This window comes from Cherax quadricarinatus, unplaced genomic scaffold (genome assembly GCF_038502225.1).
Source record: "Cherax quadricarinatus isolate ZL_2023a unplaced genomic scaffold, ASM3850222v1 Contig2141, whole genome shotgun sequence".
In the NCBI taxonomy this organism is placed as follows: Eukaryota; Metazoa; Arthropoda; class Malacostraca; order Decapoda; family Parastacidae; genus Cherax; species Cherax quadricarinatus.
Genome location: NW_027197167.1, coordinates 47218 through 62853, shown reverse-complemented (window position 1 = coordinate 62853; position 15636 = coordinate 47218). Strand labels below are relative to the sequence as shown.

The 15636-nt window shown below is 41.0% G+C and overlaps 1 protein-coding gene across 1 annotated transcript; it reads right to left on the bottom strand.

Moving 5' to 3' along the window:
* Positions 1–1518: 1518 nt before the first annotated feature.
* On the bottom strand, positions 1519–15044 carry LOC138851794 (very low-density lipoprotein receptor-like; the record flags this gene model as incomplete). The annotated part of the gene is made up of 5 exons (XM_070081265.1): positions 14908–15044; positions 14342–14461; positions 13615–13791; positions 3454–3627; positions 1519–1647 (listed from the first exon to the last, which is right to left on the bottom strand). Coding segments are annotated over exons 2-5 (588 nt in total), but the record flags the coding sequence as incomplete, so codon positions are not given.
* Positions 15045–15636: the final 592 nt, after the last annotated feature.

The following is a 15636-nucleotide window of genomic DNA, read 5'->3' as shown; positions in this document are numbered from 1 at the left end:
TACCCAATCCATACTGGTCTCGGATAGATATGGATAAGATTGTGAGGTCGAGGGGACCACTTGGTGCGACCAGGGGTGGTTAAGTTTTCTCACATGTCTACACGGGGTGACTACGGTAAACAATATGATTGTCTCCCAATGAGATTACTGGTATGTATATAATGTTGAGGTACATACAGGTAAGCACCCTAGAAAATTTTCCATAATACTGGTAGAAACATTACGTTGCGTTTCCTTAAGAAACCTGTTATCCATGTTCACCTATCAATAAATAGGTACCTGGGTATTAGTCGACTGGTTTGGGTCGCATCCTGGGACAAAACTGACCTAATTTGCGGGAAATGCTCAGCATAACAAGCGGCTTTCTATATAGTAGTATGTCATTGATGTCAGCTAGACCTGTATACCTTGTATATGTACTTGTAGAAATAAAAATATTATTATGTAATAAATGTTGGTCGCATTCTGGGAGAGAGGATTAGGGACCACAATGGAAATTAGACAAGCAGTCTTATTATTAAGTTTATTTAGGTACAGGTGCACAAATACAGTTGCATAAATTATCATGCTTAGTAACATATGTGTAAATTACCTAGGATAACCCAAAAAACGTCAAAGTGACCCATTTCCAGTGGCTTTACTGGGTTATCCTTGGTTACTAACCTTCCTGGTTATAATAATTATAGTGGTCTCACGTCCCTAACGGTGTGTATATCTCTGCACATTACGGCGGTCCCGCAATTAATATCATTATTTCTACAAGTACATATACAAGGTATACAGTCCTAGCTGACATCAATGACATACTACTATATAGAAAGCCGCTTGTTATGCTGAGCATTTCGGTCAAATTAAGTATTTTATCCCAGAATGCGACCCACACCAGTCGACTAACACCCTTGTACCTATTTAACATGGGTGAACAGGAACAACAGGTGTAAGCCAGTACACCCAATGTTTCCACCCTTGGATATAGGAAAGCACTGGTTTGGTAATAGAGTTGTGGATGAGTGGAACAAACTCCCGAGTACAGTTATTGAGGCTAAAACGTTGTGTAGTTTTAAAAATAGGTTAGATAAATACGTGAGTGGGTGTGAGTTGGATCTGACTAGCTTGTGCTACTAGGTCAGTTGTCGTGTTCCTTCCTTAAGTGAATGTGTCCTGCCCTGACTAGGTTGGGGCATTGGCTTAAGCCGGTAGGAGACTTGGACCTGCCTCGCATGGGCCAGTAGGCCTGCTGCAGTGTTCCTTCTTTCTTATGTTCTTACCGGGAATCGAACCACGGGTTCTCTGCGTGTGAAGCGAGAGCTTTGCCTACCAGCCCACAGCCCATCTAATTGCCAGAGATACCTTCCTAAATACCTTACAAGGACCCAAATGGAAATAAGTCACTTTTTTTTTTGAGGGGGGGGTTCTCCTAGGTAATTTACACTATGTATAATTGCACTTACGTGTGCCTAAATAAACTTAGTAGTAATTATAAAAAATAATTTTATGTGACTACAGTCTAGGACGTACCTGGTCACACTGGTCCTCATCACTGTTGTCTTCACAGTTAGTTTCACCGTCACACCACCATCTTTTAAGGATGCACTGTGAACCAGACTTACACTGACTCAGACCTGTCTTGCACACTACCTGTGGGAACTAAAATAATTTCGCCTTCATTTTCACGTTAAGATTAAGATTTATCCAACTTATTTATCTTTGCTCATTTTATAGTTTTTTTTTAAAAGTGATAATTTTCAAAAAATCTGTTTACTTTTAACTTTTTTATCATGATTTTTTCTTGTGTAGTCTTTTTAAAAGAGAATTTTCAATTCACCATTTCTACGTATTTTTACGTATTTATATAACTTTTGAAATTCTACCTCAAACATCAACCAAATTTGCTCCTCTGCAAGTCTGTAATACCTCAACTTTTCTCAAAACAGCTTTATTCCTGTACTATTAAATTACAAATTAATATCCATAGTAATTTAACGTGATCTAATCTCAAATGAAAAATTCTCGTATTTCTCTGTCTCTCACCCTCGTCCTCTTCCTCCCTATATTGTAACACTTCTCCAGAAGAATTAGGTGTAGCCTAGAACCACATGTGTTACTCTCGTGTTCTTAGATATCTGCACTCCAGTTCGACCTCAGTCGGGCTATGATCACTTAATTCTGTAGACAGCCTGTACTGTCTGCATAGAAAACTCATCTGGCAGACAGCATGGGCTCTCTATGCAGACAGTACAGGTTGTCTACATTTAAATGTAGACAGCCTGCACTGTCTGCAGTTCCACGTAATAAGGATCTTTAATGCGTTTTGTGAGCGCATCGATCTTATGCGACGATCGTAAATCATACAAACTGAATTACCAATAGAATGAGGCGTCGTATTTAAGCGAAGTCGCGTACTGCAAATCCGTATAAAGCGAGGGACACGTGGTACTCAAATTGTTTACAGCTCCCTAAAATTACACAAGTCCATTTAAAAATAGCGAAAACTTAATGATCTAAATAGTTAGAACTAATTCAAGTTGTGGCAAGTACGTTTAAAGACTTTTTTTTTTAATTTATTTTAATGTAAAAATTAATAATTTTGTACCCAAACAACCTTGGAAAGCTTACCTAACCTTTTTATAACAAGCACAATTTAATTTAACCTAATCCAACTAAATATACTTTAGATAATTGTGCAATAATTTAATAATAAACACACACAATGAGATATATTTTTTTCGTTAGGTTAAGAATGATTTTTGCGAAATTATTGCATACACAAATTTTCGCTTGCCTTTATTCAGCAAGAAGAGCGTTGCTATTTAAACCAATATAGCAAGTTTTACCTATTCGGCACGGTATTATATATTGCTGGTGTGGTCTCCATGCTTAAATACTTTAGTCAAGGTGGAAATATACAAAGTGCAATAATTGTAAAGGAAAGTCAACGTTGTTACTGTCCTGTATTTTACAGATGGTAATATCAGGAACCTACCTACCATCAGGTAGGTATACGCTTTGTCACAGTAGGTACCTATTTACCAACAGGTAGGTATATCCTTTGTCGTAGTAGGTACCTACTTACCAACAGGTAGATATATGCTGTCATAATAGGTACCTACCTACCATCAGGTAGGTATATGCTGCCACAGTAGTTACCTAACTACCATCAGGTAGGTATATGCTTATATCATTTGTCCTCTAACAAAAAATTTTTTAGCAATAAATTTCTAGAGATAATGGGCGATCTAAAAAACTATTACTGAAAATAAATATTTTTTTTAGAATGATAATATACCTGGAGAGTTTACCTGGAGGTTAATCGGGGGGATCAACGCCCCCGCGGCCCGGTCCACGACCAGGCCTATACAATGTTTCTAACAAAATGTCCCCTGGTGTCTTAACACGGCCCTGCACTAAACCCATGTATCTGAATGCCATTTAACAAAGCAGAATTGAACTCACATCACTGGGTAATGTTACGACTGCAGGTGGATCAGTCACTGCTACAGTGACTGTGGTGGGACAGTGAGCTTCATCACTGTTATCCTCACAGTCATCAACGCCATCACACACACTTGCTTGACCGATGCATTTTTTGTCCATAATGCATCGAAAGTCAGCCTCTGTACATTCCTCCTAGAATGTGTGTAAACGGTTAGGTTCAAATACTCGCAAGTATTGAAAAAAAAAAAAAAAAAAAAAAAAAAAAAAAAAAAAAAAAAAAAAAAAAAAAAAAAAAAAAAAAAAAAATACATTCGTCTCTCGACCTGCGGGGAGAGAGGACGCTTCTACTGGTTCTCTTGCACGCCACCTGGTGAGGAAAACATAGTATTAGCGCCAAGATGGCGGACCGACTGTACCGGCGCATTAATACTGTCTGCATTCAGCTGGTTAGAGGAACTTTAAGCAACGACACGATGAACGTTCTCCTGCCAAGCATTATCAGGGACTGTTATGGCATCCCCAACGAAGAGCTGTATGGTGTGGCACTGAATGGAATGTCAAGGGTCTTCGTGAAGTTCATGAGGGCTGACTTCTACTCTACCATCGTAGATGAATTTCAAGAACGACGGATGAGTATCAATTCGGCAGTGGAAGTATGCTTGCATGATGTGTCTAAGTATTTTACTTGGGTGAAGGTAAGGAATGTACCTTTTGAGGCAACAGCATACAGCATCCAAGATGTGTTCAGTGGTTATGGAACTGTACACTCGACGAGCATGGGAATGTGGAGGGACGGCCCTTATGAGGGGATGCCGGAAGGATCATGCACACTGAAAATGACCCTGAGGAGACCGATACCATCATATGTTACATTGCGTAACCATAGAACACAGGTTTTTGTTCACTATGCGGGGCAGAGGAAGACGTGCCGTTTATGTGACTCTTATGAGCACATGGTGGCACAATGCCCCAGGAGACAGGAGCCTAGGCGTCAGGAGACAGCTGCTGTGGATACGCCATTAGAAGCCACGGATGTTATGACGGATGAAGTGGAAAGACGGGGTACAGGCCTATGGAGTGAGGAGGTCGACAGGGCAGAGGTGGTTTTGGAGACGTGTGTTACACTACCAGTGGAAACGGGAGGGGAGGGAATATCGCCGTCAGACAGGCCGTTAGATAATGCAGAGTCAGCTCAGGACGGGATTTTGGAGGCTGTGCTGAAGGATTTTTTGGAAGAGTCGGTGCTTGGTGTGGAAAGTGATGTGAGGTCAGGTGATGACAAGGTGATGGATGAACAGAAGCAGGGTAAGGAAGACTTGAGTGAGGTTCGAAAGGAGAGCAATGTGGTGGTGGAGGTCCATCAAGAAGATGTGGTTGAAGAAGAAATGTATGTAGAGGGTAGCTCCCGCAAGAGATCAGCGGGGGCATCAGACATGGACGAGGTCCTCACACCAGCGCAGAGGCCTGGGAAGAAGATGTGGGCAGCTGTGGTTGCAAAGGCAAGTCAGGGAGGAGGGGGGGGCAATGGGAAGCTAGGTGGGAAGGGACAGGGAGGGGTTGGAGGGCAGGAACGAGGGATTGATAGAGAAGAACCGAGACCTATGAAAGGAGGACCAAGTAAGCCTCAGCGGCACAGGGGTAAGCCGCCTTTCTTGTAAAATTCAGGTGTGTAACTTTCAATGTAAACGGTCTTAAAAACGAGGTCAAGAGGGTATGGTTAGAGTGGGTTTTGAGGAGATTTAGCATTGATGTCTGTTTTTTGCAGGAACATAACCATAGGTTAGGATGTGAGCTGTTGTTGAAAGGTTATAGGTTGTTTACATGTGATGCTTTGAGGTTGAAAGGAGGTGTGGCTGTGGCGGTAAAGGAGACCAGTCCTTTGCGTATCCTGGGTTGGGAGGAGGGGGGGGGTGGGAGGGTTGTCAGGGTGGATGGGTTTTGGGGGGCCAGGAGGGTTAGTTTTGTAGGTGTGTACATGCCAGCAACTAGTAACACTAGAGTGAAGGTGGATTTTGTACGCGAGGTTCTGGTATATCACTTGAGAGGTTTACCTGCTTTTACGGTGATTGGTGGGGATTGGAATTGTGTCATTAGGAAGGGTGATGTGGTTCCGAGGGGGGCGGGTTGTGTTTTGGGGGTCCTGCGGGATGTTTTGCGAGATGTTGGAGCAGTAGATGTGGTGGGAAGTAGGGGATATGGAGTGGAGCACACTTTTATTCGTAGGGGATATGAGGCAAGGTTAGATAGGATTTATGTTAGGCAGGGCATAGGTGTGGAGAGGGTGAGGACTATCGATGTGGGTTTTTCTGATCATCGTGCTGTTATAGCAGATTTGAGGGTAGATGGCATAGTGAGGGTTTATGCAGGATATTGGAAATTAAATGTGAGGCTACTTAGGGAAAAGGATGAACCTACGGGGTTTGAAGATTGGTGGAAATCCTTGTGGGAGACTAGGAATATGGAAATGGATTTGCTGGATTGGTGGGAAATGAGGGCTAAAGTTGAAATAGGGAAATTTTTTAAAGTACGGGGTAAGGAGATGGCTAGGTGGAGCTATGGCCTACAAAATTATCTTGAGGGTCAGTTAAATGACTGTTATGCAGAGGAACGTGTGGGGCGGAGTGAGGACATGGAACGTTTGCGAAATAGGTTGGCGGAAATTCACAATGAAAAATTTGAGGCAATTCGAGTTAGGGCAGGGTTGGAGGATGTCTTAAGGGGAGATAGGCCATCGGGTTTTGTATTAAGGAGGTTTAAGGAACGGCAGGCGAAGACCACCTTGGCGTATATTGAGGTAGGTACAGGGGGGGGTGGCTTTGAGGAGGGTCAAGGCCTATCCACCACGGAAAATATTAGTTTGTATGCAGATTTTTGGTTTAGGGAGAAGTGGAGGAGGGATGGCAGGGGAGTGGGTGAGGGACGGTTTGGGGATGAAGGGTTTAATAGAGTATTAAGTGAGCAGGACAGTAACAGAATCGAGGGTAGTATTACTGTAGAGGAGGTGGAGGAGGCAGTTTTTGGGATGTGCCAGGGTAAAACCCCAGGCATAGACGGACTACCAAACGATTTTTATAGGTATCATTGGGGGAGTGTACGGCATTGTTTGGTGGGGGTTTTGAATTGTATGTTAAATAGTGGGAGGATGGGGAAATCACAAAGAACGGGTGTCACGGTTTTAGTGCCCAAAAAGAAGGAATGCCGAGTTTTGAATGATTATCGTGCGATTACGTTAATGTGCTCGGATTACAAGATTTTTGCTAAGGTTTTGGGCAACAGAATGAGGAAAGTGTTGGGTTTAGTGTTACATAGGGGACAGTTGGGAATTCCGGGAAGAAGGATGAGGGATGGACATGGTGTGATTAGGGATTTTCTAGAGAGATGTTCGGGAGGGGGAATACTAGGTTTAGATTGGGTGAATGCTTATGATTGCGTGGACAGAGATTTCTTAGGGGTTTGCTTAGAGAGGTTGGGTTTTCGGGAGGGGGTAGTGAGGTGGGTGAACACCCTGTATGATGGGGCTGAGGTGAGGGTACAGGTCAATGGGAGGTTGGGTGAAAGTGTACCAATGGAGAGAGGTTTGAGACAGGGCTGTCCGATGTCACAGCTGCTCTTTGCGTGTGTGCAGAATCCTTTTTATGAGTCTGTTGAGAGGGTAATGAACAATCAGGAGATGGAAGGGGGGTGCAAAGGGGGCATCGTTGGGTATGTGGATGATACTACTGTTATGCTAAGGGGTAAGGAGGAGTTAAGGAGGGTGGGAAGAGTGATTCAGATGTTTGGTATGAATACCGGAATGAGAGTTAATACGGTGAAATCAAGGTTACTAGAGGTCGGTAATTGGATAGGGGGGGGCTTGGGGATAGGGTTAGGATGGACAGTGGTTGACAGAATCAAGGTATGTGGGATATGGTATTTGGCAGAAGTGCAGGCATGCAGAAGGGTAAATTCGGAGTCTGTCAAGGGTAAGGTTTTAAGTAGACTAGGAGGTTTAAGTGCGAGGGACTTAGCTTTACATCAGAGGGTAGTGGTGGTAAATTCACTTGTCTATAGCAAGGTATGGGGGGTGGCAGAGGTTTTTCCCTTAGAGGTACGAGATATTGTGGAAATGCAGAGGAGGGTGCTGAAGTTTGTGTGGGGATTTGGGAGGGCATGGTTAAGTAAGGAGGTAGTTATGACGGATGTGCGGAGAGGGGGTTTAGGTTTGTTGACTTTAGGACTGAGAGTCATGGCTGTATATATCAAGGGGAGGTATATGAGGGAAGGGGGTGTGAGGGGCGTCAAAGTAGGAAGAGTTATGGAGGAGGCACGTAAATGGTGGAGTGGGAAGGAATTGAGGGTTTGTGAAGATATGTTGAGATTTTTATTGACAGTGCAACAGGTGGATAAAATCAAAGTGAAACGGTTGGTGAGGGTAGTGAAAGGTCAAGGAATTATGCAAGGGGTAGCCGTGTATCCAACGTATGATTGGGGGGTTATTTGGAAAGATTTTAGTAAGCTGCGGATACCGGCTAGAGTAAGAGAATTAGTATATAGGTTTATCATGGGGATTCTGGCTTCCAAGGAGGTGTTACGTAGTATGGGATTTGTGGAAGAGGCTTTTTGTCAGTTTTGTGGTGATGTTGAAACGGCGTTTCATGTGGTTTTTTTTTGTACCTCCTTGGAGGGGGTGAGATCATGGATGGGTGGGGTTATCAGACTGTTGGGGGGGGGTCGTTTGTCGCTTTTAAGGGCTTTACTACTGGATGTAGGGGGAGTGTCTAGGGATGTAGGAAGGGCTATAATGTATATCATAGTGGATTATCTGGACATTTCATGGGGAATGAGGGGATTAAGGGGTGATATGAGGATAAAAGCGTTGGCGGCCAGATTCTATAGGACGAAGTGTAGGAATAAGTTGGTTTATGGGGCGTCTTGGGAAAAAAGTTTCCCGGAAGGTTATAGGAATCTCACTGTGGGTTCCCTTGGGCGGGGTCCCTGAGGATGGACAAAGGAGTGGTCTCCTTATGGGGGGATGTAAAGGGGGGGGGTTGTTTTTGGTTTATCTGGAACTGATGTGTGTAAGAGGAAGGTAGTGAGAATTAGGTATGGATGGTAAGCCATGTTTCAAGAGAATGTTTGTCATAGTGAGATATAAGTGTGGTTTCCAGGGTTACTTTTCTAAGCCTGATGGTTATGTTCACTGGGTTTAAAATTTCCTTGAAAGCCAGGATACCGAGCCCTTAGGATCTCGTTTTTAAGTAATTAGATTGACACGTTGGTATCAACACAAAATTTTTCTGAGATACGTGTCAGTTCTTTTGGGACTGGCACATTACAGCAGCCTTAGTCTTATAACTACTCTGGTTTTATTTAAGTCTCGGGTTCTTTAAATTATTTACATAGCCTAGTATTGTACCGCTACTATGGCATGTGGTGTATTATCTTGTAATTTGAGTGTGAACTACACTATAGGCAAATGTTTTGAATGTTTGTAATTCATGGTTAACATTAATATTTGATATCATATTGGTGGTGTATATAATTCTACTTATTACAGTGTATGTGTCTAGGAATGTAATGTTTCATATCTGTTTTAGTCTGTGAATTTTGTGTTTTTGTCTTGTTCAAGCCCTACCAACTTTTAGGTTTGATGAGGTCAGGGTATGACCTTTCATTAGGATAATTCAATGTATGTTATTTAGAACGGGGACTGTACAAACGGGGAGAGGGGGGTAGAAGTGTCAGCTGTGTCTGCACTGGTAATAATGATTATTATAAAAGGAGGGTTTATAGGTTATGTATATGGTTGTGGGGTTATGTATATGGTTGTAATATGGCCTTGATCTATGGTGTTCTTAAAATGTACCGGGATTGTGTACTAGAGGTTTTGTAATACCTAGTATGGTTTTTAATTTTATACTATATTCATTATTGTATTTGCTCTGTTTATAAAATTCTGTATTGTAAGGATGTGGAAGGTTGGGTTTTCAATATTCTGGTGTATGTGTTAGGTATGGTGCTCCTGTTTAGCCAAGTACTTGTGACATGGAAGTAAACTATATGTATTTGTTCTGTATACCGATCTGAGTTGTATATTAATTTAATTAACATATATGTATGTGTGTGTGTGTGTATGTGTATATATATATATGTATATATATATATATATATATATATGAGTAAATATATGTATGTGTATGTATGTATTGTCATCAATACTAAGTACTTCTATAAAGTTACAGTGGATGTGGTTGGTTTATTGACTATTTTGTAATGTTGGTGTTTAATTTCATGTTCGGAGAGGTATGAAGGTCACTGTATGTACTTTTTATTTATTTTCACTGTGGTTTGTTTTGTAAGTAATACAATGTATTATGTATATGCAGTTTTTAAATAAAATATAAAAAAAAAAAAATACTCGCAAGTTTAATGAACATTTGAGGTATTTAATCACTGTGAATCCTATTCTTAGAATTAATGCTATTTTAATGGTTCATGTGCAGGTGAAACGTTGCCTTGATTGCCTCCAAGCCGTCACTAGCCTTTCAACCTAATAAACTAGCCATCCACACAACAATACATATTACAAACCACACTGAAACGCTAATCAATGGATTAAATGCACTCAAGAGTAATATTAACAAACCAACCACTAACTATCCAACTATGTAAGAAAATTGTGAAGGAATTCTTTCAGTTTTCACACATTTTGACTCTACACTAACACTAGGGTAGGCAAAATGCTGCACTTCATCATATCAAATGGCGCCGAGTCGCCATCTGGAGAAGACCCGGGCCGGAAGTACCGGCAAATCACTAATGAATGGATGAATGAATCATATCAAATGGAAGAAAAGTCTATCCCTCTCTACAACACTGTCATCATCTACTGGCTTTCAAATGAACTCGGGCAATTATTATAATCAAGGCGAAATATTAAACCCATAGGGTTATATAAGGGAAGGGAAAGCAATAAGGTTTGTTCCAAGGAAGAGGAGGACAGGCCCACTTCCTTGGATCAAGAGATTCTGGTCAGCATCAAGGTAGCCCTACCTTTCAGGAGAACTATATCACAGAATCTCTAAAGTTTAACGATAGCTATAATTTTAACTTTAATTTTTAAAGGGGTGAACGGGTAAGCCAGTGGAAGGCCTCGGTCAGATGACCAAAAGCTCCAGTGGCGGGTCATTATATGACTTAAGACACGCTTCAGGAAACACTTGGCCTGTTTCCTGACTAATCTTACCTAAGCTAACCTATTAATAGTCAAATATGGAAATAAGCTCAAGAATTTTTTATATTTTCAGTTTCTGTTGCCCTTTTTTTCTATGTTCATCAGACCCATTATCCTGACATAAGTCTTACTCAGACGATGTCCCGTCTCTGTGTTGTGAAGGAAGATCTGTGTAAGTACTCGTGGGTGACTGTTCCACGACACCGCTCTACAGCGGGGACCTGGATGTTAGCTGACAACAGAAGGGTCCAACCAGGCTAGGTTAGGTAAGATTTATCAGCAAACAGTACAAGTGTTTCCTGACCCGTCTTACTCATATGATGACCCGCCACTGGAGCTTTTGGTCTTCTGACCGAGGCCTTGTGCTGGCTTACCCCTCCACCCCTTTAAAAATTATGGTCATGATTATAACCATTCATTACTGCTCAACCCGGCTAGATTCCCGTTCCTACGTGGCTCGAAGGAAGCCTGGCTGTTGAGAGCTCTCTCTCTTCCTCATCCGACAGCCTTATTCATGTATAATTCGACAAGCGCTTATACAGCGCCTCATTCAGGCTTAATTCTGAGCACAGATGTCACCAACATCAATTCTTGAGGGGATTCTCATGAAAAGTACTGCTTTCGTTCTTAAAATTAGTCTAGATGGATCGAAAAACGATAATATAAGCAAATTTAATTCGCCTTTTACTGGCCCATGAGCTTTAGCACCTGAACTTCTTTATTTTTCGTTCGATTTCGTTCATTTTTTTTTTGTACGTAAAGAAGCACCTTTCCATTTTAATGTGACCAAGTTTCAATAAGATAACTAAAAAAAAAAAAAAAACGGGGAAAAAATTATTTACTTATTTTTCATACATATTGCAAGTTATTGCACGATACTGTCGAGGTGGGACTTGGAGAAGCTGTTTTGACATTATCTGCGCATAAAACAATGCTAAACTGTATTTATCCGGGTTAACTTCACTGTAATTTATCCTTTCTTCATTCTTAAAAAAAATAAAGTTTGTATGGTTTTGACATTCAGCCAAATATCTGACTTTTGCCCTCACAAAAATCAAAAACAAATTATGATATCTCAAAATGGTAATCTGCAGTTTGTAAAACAATCTTTCCTTTATGTTGTCTGTGAATTTCATTGCATTCCTGCTATTAACGACAGTACGGCAGTATATATGTGAATAACCTACTTCCGAGATAATCCGCGAAACAGCCGGACCACCGATTTTTTTTTCCGAGAAAATAGCATTTTTCTCAGGTTTATACTGCATTACGAGTGTATATCATAGTTACCCATGTCCGTTTTCTTTAATATAAGGACCCTGGATGTGAAAGAAGGAGAATGGAAGCCCATCCCTAACTATGGGAATCTTATATTCCAGAGGGAACGCTCTAGGAATATGCCATATATTATTCATTCTGGAGTATTTACCATATTTCTTTGTTATTTATATTGTTTATTATGTCATATTAGATCAATTGTGATAGATAAATAAGCCCTAGAAGCGATAATAGCGTTTGTATTGAAGCATATTCCCCGGCCATCCCGAGACTGGAATTTTCCATGACGTCAGCAATATGTTCCCAGAAGGTTCCTGATTGGCTGTAAGTCTACGTGTAAGTCCCACCCACTTTATTATGATGCCAAATCGTCAATTATTATCTTAGAAAGAATAATTTTATTTATTTATTTATTTATAATTTGAGCACACTTACAGAGGTACAAAAAAAATACAGATAAGAGCAGCATGCCAAAGCCACTTATACTATGCATAGCATTACGGGCTGGCTTAAAATTAACTTAAGATTAACTAAGCAATGATGAAATCAGTGATAAGACATTAATGTAAACTGATAACTATAAAATACAAATGAGTATTACAAAGACAGGTCATATGGTTGCATGCATTGTTGTTCATTCAGTAGAATGGAGTATTCTGTTAGGTAGTGTATTTAAAAAAAATAACAAATTGGGTTTTAGATTTAACATTTATGTGATATAATTGTGAGTAACATTTAGGATATACAATTTATATGGTTCAGTTATTCAGTATTTATTTGGTTTTGGGTGAGTAAGTGATCTTTGAGAAGAGACTTGAATTTATAAACAGGTAGTGTTTCTTTTATATTTACAGGTAATGAATTCCAGATTTTAGGGCCTTTTATGTGCATTGAGTTTTTGCATAGTGTGAGATGGACACGAGGAACATCAAAGAGTGATCTGTGCCTTGTGTTATGGTCATGTGTTCTGTTGAGGTTGGCAAGGAGATGTTTGAGGGGAGGGTTAATATCAGAGTTGAGTGTTCTATGTATGTAATAGGTGCTGTAATAAGTATGGATGTTTTGTATGGTGAGTAGGTTTAGTGTATTGAATATTGGTGGAGTGTGCTGCCTGTAGTGAGAATTTGTTATCATTCTAACTGCAGCCTTTTGTTGGGTAATTAGTGGTCTGAGATGGTTAGTTGTTGTTGAGCCCCATGCACAAATTCCATAGGTAAGATAGGGGTAAATAAGAGAGTGATAGAGGGCCAGGAGGGCTGACTGTGGAACATAGTACCGTATCTTCGATAGTATGCCTACAGTCTTGGAAATTTTCTTAGAAATTTGTTGTATATGTGTATAATATGTGTATAATATGTATATAATATGTATAATATGTATATAATATGTGTATAATAATACAATAAATACACGAAAGAAAATCGGAAAAGAAACATGAAAATTGAGGACAGGTGAGCAGACCTGCCGCGGGTGGTGACGTCACCCTAGGCGCTTTAAATGACTATAATTCCTTGTAGGAATGTCGTAGAACAATGATTCTTGTACCACAAATTGATTAACTCAATTTGTGAATTTTTTCGAATATTTTTGTCAGTCGCGCTGAGTAATCTCTAAGGGCCTCTCTTAATCTATTCCCACATTAAACTCATATACTGAAACTACATTTAATTATTTAAAATTTAACTCACCTCACTGGGTAATCTTATAACCGCTGGTGGATCTGTTGGGGGCAGTGTGTGTGGCTGGCTGGGGCAGAGAGCCTCATCACTCTTATCCTCGCAATCATAAACACCATCACACACTTTCACTTGGCCAATACATTTTTTATCCCCTATACAGCGAAAGTCAGTTCCTGTACACTGCTCCTAAAATGTATTAAAATAGACGAGTTTAAATAACTAGGTTTGCTAGTCGCCAAGATGCGACACCTGGGATCACAAAAACAAACACGGATTATTAATTCTGGAGGGTTTGCAGATTATGAATGCTAATCACGGACTTATTTTCACTGAGGTCCTTTGGAACTCTCAAAGAACAAAAAGACACAATACAGTGACTGGAACAATGTGCAAATAACCCGCACATAGGAGAGAGAAACTTATTACAACGTTTCGGTCCGACTCGGACCACTGACTAGTCTCAGTTTGCCTAGTCAGTGATCCAAGAATGCCACCACCCACAACAGATGACTAATACCCAGGTGCCTATTTACTGCTAAGTGAACATAAGCAGCAGATGACTCATTGGGTGAACAGATATGAAAGAATTTATGGGATTTATTCCGAGGTAAATGAGGTACGTCGTAACATATACTGTAACTCCCTCCTTAACCCCCCAAAAATATTATAATCTTAGTATTTCTTATTACAGAAGAATGCAGTGTATACATCATTACAGGATATTAAGATACCTTACCAATGAACACTGTTGTTCATCACTGCCATCTGCACAGTCTTCGTCACCGTCACATTTAAAGGACATAGGTACGCAGGAGCCACCAGAGGAGCAGTTAAACTCAGCCATGGTGCATGTCACCTGTTGGAATGTTCAGTGTCAGTAATGCCGAGATAAAGCTGGCAATAATTATAAAAAAGTTGGTACAAACACTGATTCGTGGGTAGGTAAGACACATAGGCAACTTTATTCCGTCGTATTCGACTAAGAAGCCTACTGTGTAGGCGAAACGTTTCGGAATAAAGTTGCCTAACTGTTGTCTATGTGTCTTACCTACCAACCTGTCGGTATTGTATACCATTTTGATATTCACTGATTAGTAGGCTTGGCAGTGGTCACCCTTCTATCACCGAGGTTAGGTTAGGTAATATTTGTCAAGAATAAGGACCAGTGTTCCCTGACGCGGGCCTTAGCCATACGATGACCCGCCACTGGAGCTTTTGGTCATCTGACAGAAGCCTTCCACTGGCATACCAGTCAACCCCTTTCAAAAAATACTTTTACTGTTACATCACAGAGGTACTTACCTGGAGGTTATTCCGGGGATCAACGCCCCCGCGGCCCGGTCCACGACCAGGCCTCCCGATGGATCAGGGCCTGATCAACTAGGCTGTTACTGCTGGCCGCACGCAGTCCGACGTACGAGCCACAGCCCGGCTGATCCGGCACTGACTTTAGGTATCTGTCCAGCTCTCTCTTGAAGGCAGCCAGGGGTTTATTGGCAATTCCCCTAATGCTTGATGGGAGGCTGTTGAACAGTTTTGGGCCCCGGACACTTATGGTGTTTTCTCTTAGGTACTTGTATTAATCTTTCCTAGAATTTGTGTATATAAAATTTTTTTAAAGCTATATACATTGATACTGGCACAGTATCAATGTATATAGCTGAAAAAGACCATGGTTGATAAATCACTTTGACATAGGGGGGAGGAGAGATGTTTTAAATTTATCACAAAGAACTGAAATAAAACAGTTCAGAAATAAAGAAAACGTCAAAAATAAAATGTAAGTAGCCACAATTTCTCTCAGAATAACACAAAAAGAAGCGCTAAGCCACAAGGACTATACAGCGCTGCAGGGCAGGAAGGAAGCGAGGGCATCAGGTGGCAAAAGGGAGATGGATGAGCAACAGGTTACGGATAACAGCGGGGCAGTGGATGGTGAAAGGGTAAAGGGCAGCAAGAGACTGAACCAGAAAGGGCTGAGGGGAGTGCGAAAAGTATCATCAGAGTTTGTGGAGTAAATCAGTCGTTGTC